Source organism: Corylus avellana, chromosome ca10, assembly GCF_901000735.1.
Source record: "Corylus avellana chromosome ca10, CavTom2PMs-1.0".
Taxonomy (NCBI): domain Eukaryota; kingdom Viridiplantae; phylum Streptophyta; class Magnoliopsida; order Fagales; family Betulaceae; genus Corylus; species Corylus avellana.
The window spans coordinates 15,993,053-16,000,757 of record NC_081550.1 but is presented as its reverse complement, the minus strand read 5'-3'; the positions used below and the strand labels follow the sequence as shown (position 1 = coordinate 16,000,757).

The 7,705-nt window shown below is 34.1% G+C and overlaps 1 protein-coding gene across 4 annotated transcripts; it reads right to left on the bottom strand.

The window, feature by feature from the left end:
• Window positions 1-91: 91 nt before the first annotated feature.
• On the bottom strand, window positions 92-2,756 carry LOC132164384 (3-hydroxyacyl-[acyl-carrier-protein] dehydratase, mitochondrial). 4 transcript variants are annotated; one of them, XM_059574890.1, is made up of 4 exons: window positions 2,659-2,756; window positions 1,220-1,712; window positions 533-648; window positions 92-443 (listed from the first exon to the last, which is right to left on the bottom strand). In XM_059574890.1, exons 2-4 carry the CDS (start codon window positions 1,484-1,486, stop codon window positions 332-334), a joined length of 495 nt encoding a protein of 164 aa, XP_059430873.1. In that variant the 5' UTR covers window positions 1,487-1,712; window positions 2,659-2,756; the 3' UTR covers window positions 92-331. The 4 variants fall into 4 exon arrangements, with proteins under 4 accessions (XP_059430873.1, XP_059430872.1, XP_059430875.1 ...); XM_059574889.1 differs by having other exon boundaries at window positions 1,220-1,677; XM_059574892.1 differs by having other exon boundaries at window positions 1,220-1,546.
• Window positions 2,757-7,705: the final 4,949 nt, after the last annotated feature.

Genomic DNA, 7,705 nt, shown 5'->3' with positions numbered 1-7,705 from the left:
CGTGACAACATATTTACCATTAAAATTTGTAAATGACATGACAACATATTTACCATGTAGCATTATGCACAATACGTTCGATAAAACAAAATAAAATCTCAAACCGATTTGACTTGATTCTAATTTGCATGAAACCAATAGGCCAAGGGGTCAAAATCATGCTCAGGTTCAGATTTCAACAAGGCTCTTTGGAAGTACTACTTCCATCCAAAAACCTCTGTTCAATTTCTTTGGAACCCTCACAAGTAGAAAATTGATAAATACATGGAAGCTTAAGATGCTATGGTGCTAAGTATACCGCAGAAAGAATCAACACCTTTCAATCAGCTTCTTAGTCCAGATAAGACACTTGCTCCACAGCTAGAGAAGGTAAGATAGCCATCGCCTCTCCGTCAAGAACAAGAATCTCATCATTCCTGAAGCACTTTGTCTTCAATTTTACTCTGTATAATCAAACTTCAAATTAATCAAATGTGAAAAATCTCTCTTTAGTTTAACAGAGCAGGATAACTGCTTTGATGATGCAGCTTACATGTATCGTTTCTTGTTTTCTTTTATGCACATGGCTTGAACCTCACCAGTGACCTTGTCACCAATATAGACTGGCAACTTGAAATTCAAGTTTTGGTAAACATATACAGCTCCAGGCTGCAAATGAAGCATAACATTTCAAAACATTAGACCATCTTGGAGAGGATAAGTGTTGTGTGCTTTTTGGAACAAAAGGGACTAAACTTCTGCCCCATAAAAGAGAATTCTTTCAAAGTTGTCATCAAGTAAGCTTAAGAACTATTTCATTGAAAACGTCATAAGACAATCTTAAAATAATATCCAACATCTAATATAACAAGCCAAAATCATTTGGCCCAATATTTTTACTCCATTCATCCTGTTTGTTGCAAAAACACAAACATTGACTGCAGCTCAAATCATATCAGTACCTAAATACATTTTCCTCCTGCAAGAGAAGAATCTGAGCTCTCTACTATGTGGGGGTATTCATGAGACCCATGTGGAGTTCACATGTATGGATGGTTCTGATCCTAGCACAATTTTTTTGCAGGGACAAAATAATGTAGGTGCTTTTTTCCTTGTTTTAGCTATATTTAAAATCAAACACTTCTTTTACTTGCTCTTCTTCCAACAATTGGATAATTAACTGCAACGATCTGAAAAAGAAACCTAAAACTAAAGAGATGGTAAAAAATTCGTGACTTACAAAATGGGAAGAAATGATCCGCGGAAATAGGGCAGCAACAAGCATCCCGTGAACAAGTCTACCTTCGAATCCAGCATTTCGAGCAAGCTCAGAATCAAAATGTAAAGGATTTGAGTCGTGAGTCACCTTAGAATATTCAAGGACATCTTCATTTGTAAAAACTCTTCTTTCCCTCAAGATATCTCCAGTTTTTAGAATGTTAAGTGCTGACGATGAAAAGCTTCTCAAAGGGAGGACATTAACTGAAAGTAAACTCCTGATGAACATAGTTGTAGAAGCCTTGAAGAGGTGTTCCAGTATTGTCCCTCAGATTCAAATCCAAGCAGACTGCAGCTTAATATTCTCAGCAAAGCAGGCCCAAACAGGTAGTGTACACATTAAATGCCTTAACCAGTACAAGATTGCCCCTCCATAACAGTAAAAACAAAAGGCTAACAAATCTTTTCGAGTGTTTCCACCTATGACAATAAGATGTATGACCATCAATTACATTCTGAAAAGAACCAAAGAATTTAGTGAATGGTGTATCACTTCAAGCATAATATTTTGCTTTCAATTTTCGAAGTAGACACCCTGTTATCTGATATCGTGTCGTATCAACATCCTAAAAGCTTTAAAACTCTCGTTTGAAATGACTCAATCCAATCTACACCAAGAATCACAGTAAATAAGTTTTAGACTTGCTCAACGTTATAACCATTACATCTAGATGAATTTTTCTCAATCATTCAGCTCTATCTAAAACCACATCCTCTACAGTCATATCTTAGTCTGTTCTAAACACCTCAAAAACGACAGATTTTGATCTGGTTATTTAAAACCTTATAAATATCATGTATCAGATTATACTAGAGGGCAAAATTAAATTACATATAACACTTAGTTGAGCAGCAAAAGCACTATAACCTTCTGACCAAAAGTTGCACCATATAACCAGATTCATGCCCAGAAAAAAGAAAAAAGAAAAGGGGTTGGGGGTGTGTGGGGTGGGGGGGCGGTCAATTATACAAAAACAGAAAGACCTCCCACATTTTTCTTTGATGAGTTATAAATATTAGTACTGATAAAGGAGCAGCCTCAGTAAATGCAGAAGAAAATACCCTAAATGCGATAACACTTGAATGACACAATAGAATGGGAATAGCTTTTGAAATATGGTTTTTACCCGTCTACCAAACGTCCCTTTCCAACAGGCTACCATTCAAGCTCTGCCCACGGCATCGCCCGTGAGACATCGAATAAAAGACAAGGTACCCCTATTGTTACCTGAATGACTACAAATATGACACAGAGGTTTGGTAAAATATGTAAAAGAATCAACGTTTAAGTACGTCTGATGAGCATTTTATCGAACATCTGAAGTGCAACCTATGAGTGTGCGATGATTACAGTAAAAGGAGTTGGAGAGGAGAGTTTGAAACATCTCAAGCGTTAGTTACCTGAATCCCGAAAGGCTTTGTTCTTTCACGCGTATTGTTCTTTTTAGCTGGTGTGGCCCTTTGTCTCTTTTGCGTTTAGATTCAAACCCCTGCTGCTATTTTCACTCTGTTATTTATGCATCCACTTCTTATCATTTTTTATTTAAAAAAAAAAAAAAATCCTTTTTAAAGCTTGAAATTGAAGCTTTTTCTAAAAAATTCTTTCATGCTTTTTCGATAGGTAAAAGCTATATTTCCTAACACGATTCTAAACTGGCTCTAAAAATATAAATCATTTTATAGGAGTAATATTATTTTTCACAGTTCACACTCATTTTACATCGACTTACCCAACGTATTTTAAGTAACTTTCCATATTAGCTACTTAAAACACGTAATATCAGTTAGTAAGTACGATAAATGGGTGTGAAGATTAGCATTATTTTTTTATAATAGCATATACTTTATACTTCTTAAAGTGTCATGTGTATGACTCGATTATTACGAAAAGTTTTTTTTTTTTTTTTTTTTAAAAAAATAGAAGTAATACTAAATACTACACTCTTGTTTCATTGGGTTGATGTGATAATGCCCATCAGTCCTTGTTAAAATAAAAAAATAAAAATCAAGGATGTGTTGTAATATTTAACATTACTCAAAGTATGGTGATTTTTCTAAAGAATAATGCTACAAACCAAAATTTTTATTTGACGAGTATCCCATAATGTTCATGTGATAGCTCCAACCAACCGTTGAATCAATTATTGTTAAAAAAATAAAAATAAATAAGGGTTAGTCGGGATTGACACGTCTAGAATGTGTGATAGTTATGAGATAAAAATATGATTTCTACCATTACTCTTTTCTAAAGCTATAAATTATTTTGAATGAGAGGTAGAATTTGTTTGACCTTACGACTTTTCCGCGCAAACTGTTCTACTTGAGAGTGCATTTAAAAAAATGACAATTTGAAAAATGAAAAAAATAAAAAATAGTCCATGTTTTCAAATGGCAGGCGAATAGATGTGATTTTAAAAAAGCATAATTTCAAGGCATAAGAGCATTTTCATTAACTGGAATATTGATTTTTTTTTTTTTTTTCTAAAAACCACTCTTATTCTTTTAAAAGTAAGTTAATGTAAAAATTAAAGTGACTTCTATAATCAATCACAAGACTAATAGTAATTTTAGAAATTATTTCATTATTGAAGTGACACAAAATGGACACATGAATTATTTTTAGCATTACTCCTAAAATAAGAGTTTTCTGTTTACAAAATAGACATACATCCTAAAATAAGAAAACATCGTTTGGACTGGGACCAAGAAAAAGGCAAAATTTGTTTCCCAAAGATGCTAAATTAGCTGCATGGTAGTGCCGAAAGGAAAGAAAGACTAAAAAAACAAAAAGCATCCTTAAAATAGGAAAACAACCTTGAACACCACAACTAAATGATGGAACCAAATTCCCAACCTCCACCTGAAAAAAGGAAAAAACCCAACAAGAATTACTCGAGTCCAGATAAGAAAATTCAAACTATAGAGAAGGAATTCAACAAACATACATTCTACTATGAATATGATTCTCCCTCGTCTTTCTTTTTTCCTCTGGCCTTTGGAATAATAATTGTTAACCATTATCGAAAGGTTTCCATAACTGAAATATGATGAAATAGAGAGCATCTTGTTCCTTCGTACGTAACTGATGCTGAGAAAGAGGAAAATATAAAAACTATAGCTAAGATAATTAATTGTGTAATGAAATCATATCTTCATAAGCTGTCCGCATCACACCGTATGAGCAAATCATGTCTAGATTCAAAGAAAGGAAACGTTAAATCTCAATCCAATCAAAGGAAACGTTCACACTCAATGCAAAGAAAGGAAACGTTATTTATTTATTGTTATTTTCCTCTTTAATGTAATAGTTATAATTCACTTATGAGAAAGCCTGAACCTTTTATTAGGACCATCCTGATAACACCCATTTTACAGTTCATAATCACTAATCGATACATAAGCAAAAATATTAAAAGTACACAAAAATAACTTGGACTATAATACACTAGATTTTAAGATGATAAAATCCTTAAAGGGTTAACCTTCTACCTCTAGGTTTTAATTTTAAATCTAAAAAAGAGTTTTGAGGCATTAAAAATGAGTTTTGAGGCATTAAAAATGAGTTTTAGGGCATTTGAAACAGGTTTTGAGGCATCCAAAGAGTCACGACATCGCCGGGATCCAGGCTACCGAAGCACTGCCAGAGACCTGTCATGGGTTTGTAGATCCACTGCTGGGTTGCTTGCCCTACCCAGCATGGGTCAGGCCGGCGACCCACGCTGGGTCACCAGCTTGACCCAGCGTGGGTCTAGCCGGCGACCCAGCGTGGATCACGGCCTACCCCACACTGGGTCAGGCCGGCGACCCAACGGGTCTATGGTGGTGCTTCAGCGGCCTGGATTCCGGCAGTGCCTCGCCGGCTACGTGTTTTTTTTTTTTTTTCTTTGATTTGGTGTAGTTGTTCTCACTTTCATTTTTTACATTTTTATCAAATTGATGATGTGTCACACGATAATTAGATGCTATAAAAAGGGTGTTTTAAGGATGGACCTGATAGTAGAGGCTCTCCTCACTTATTCTTGCTTTTATATTTAATGTATATTTTGTGTATATAAGGGTCTCGTGCATCTGTAGCAATACAAACATAAATACATCTTGCAATATAGAATTTTATCTATAATTACCTAATTTCATCCTCCAAAGGTGACAAGCTTTCCTGCTCCACTGTTTTTTAGTACCGGTATACATATATATCAAAATTCTTTTCTATTTTTCCTTTATTTTTTTATTTTTTTATTTTTAGCCCTTTCTAATTTTTTTGTTTGGTTTGAAAAAAGGATAATTTTTTTCTTAAATCAGTCTGAAGAAAATATCTTCAAACCCATTTAAAATAATGGTGAGTGTTTATAAACATTTAAAAGACACATTATATTCTTAACTTCATAGTTTACTAACTTAGACTAAATTTAATATATCTTTTAAATATTTATAGACATTTGACATTATTTTAAATGTAATGAAAAATATTTCCTCCAGGGTCCGAGAAAATTCATGTCCTCGAAATATTGTTTGTTAATTTTATTTACCTTAAAACAGAAAACAAAAACAAAAACTTGCCTATCTTCCCGCTCATCTCCTCATTGAATTTGACCGGTTCCTGCATCCAATGGGAAGCTAGGTGATGATATCACGGCCGTCCGGCAGCAGAAACATAGGAATTTACAAAAGATGAGTCGGTTCACGAAGCTGAACTATATTCTTTTGTTGTTTCTCATCACGGTGGCTACGCCGGCCTCCGGCGGATTTTACATCGGCAGAAGATATCTACACATTCGAAATGACTTGGAAAATCGTGCGAGGCTGAGGATCCACTGCTGGTCCAAAAACAACGACGACGTGTGCAAAACGACATTGAATCCGAACCAGGAGACAAGCTGGAGCTTCATCGACAACTACTTCGGAGGCACGAGATTTATGTGCGACATGGAGTTTCTGCTGGAAGGCGGGTTGAGGAGTGGTCGTTTTTTGGTGTACGACAATAAGCAGAGGCTCAGAATGCGGGCGTGCTACAAACGATGTAAATGGTCGGTGGGGAGATATGGGTTGTATGCATATGATGAGAAGGACAAGAGGTGGGACTATGAGACTCCATGGCCAAGCAGAAATAGCTTCCGACCTTCCATTCTTCTGGAATGAAAGGGTTAAAAATAGCCATGAACCAATAAATTAATTATGTGATCAACTTGTGTAAAGGAAGGAATTATGTGATCAAATTCTTCCTGTTGTTGGGCTTACTGTAATTAATTTTGTGATTTTGCAGCAGATGTGAGCATTGCTTGCGGAAAGCATATGTTCATGTCCATTATAGTTGGTTGTGTAATGCTGCCATACAACTTAAGATTTGGCGGTTAAAATAAAATCAGCCTTTTGGATTAACACTTGTAATAAAAAAAACTAAAAACAAATTAATTATAAATTTTTATTGTTACGTCGTATAGCAGTCTACTAAATAACATTACTCTGATCGAGATTCAATGCAATTACTAATTTGACTAGTATTGACTCACGGTCATAAATACATCATTGGTATCAATATATCTTACCATCAACGTATCAGAGAAACTTGAAAGCTAAATGATATAGATAAAGATTTATCAAGTCATTTTAAAATATTCATGCTAATCTAGCATGTCATAGCTAACATAAATACTAGATACTATTCTTTTTTAAAATAGATGAATCAATAGAGGGCCATCAGATATAAAATTCATGTAATTATAAAATTCTATGAGCTTTAATTCAATCAAGGAGCACCTTCATCACTTGATTTTTTTTTTTTTTTTTTCAAATTGTATATCATGTCTTAAAAAAATTACGACTTATAAATCAGAGTTTAATAACTCACAGCGGAGCCAACGGTTTTACTCAAGATCCTCCAAAATAGATTGTCGCCATCACACACCAACTAGGTGTCATGAGAACCGATTGACTTATTATGCACACCACATCTCTTCCTTCTACTATGTGCTTAGCTGCAAGAATATTTAGCAAAGTTGTATTCTTTGCACACAATTAACAATACCTATGTAGTTTCTCCATCACAACATGAGTAACTACTCACTTTTGTTATTATTAATCGACAAAAATATTATCCAACAAACTCAGCATATCACAATAGAAATTGCTAACGTCTAAAAATTCACAAAAGCTTAACTTTTTTTGTTGCAAGATTCATAACTCAACAATAAAAAATTATTTGACAAATAAATTAAATTAACACAATTTGAGGTCAAATAATCAAATACTCTTCTATTCAAAATATTTTCACTTCCAATATGTACACATGAAATTAAGCTCTTCTTTTGATAAACGAATCAATTATCAGATTTTTTTTTTTTTCCCCAACAAAATATTTCCACTGAAGAATTGATTTTATCTTTCTCGTATGCGAATTCCATACCACAAACTCTTATAATATTTGACTTCTCATAAGTTTAAATACTCTTGT

Bases quoted from the DNA above. Each gene is read 5' to 3' on its own strand.
- LOC132164384 (XM_059574890.1), bottom strand. From the start codon at position 1,486: ATGTTCATCAGGAGTTTACTTTCAGTTAATGTCCTCCCTTTGAGAAGC. The intron at 649-1,219 runs GTAAGTCACGAA...CTTCATTTGCAG, and splicing joins GGATCATTTCTTCCCATTTT to CCTGGAGCTGTATATGTTTA. The intron at 444-532 runs GTAAGCTGCATC...TTGATTATACAG, and splicing joins GAAAACAAGAAACGATACAT to AGTAAAATTGAAGACAAAGT.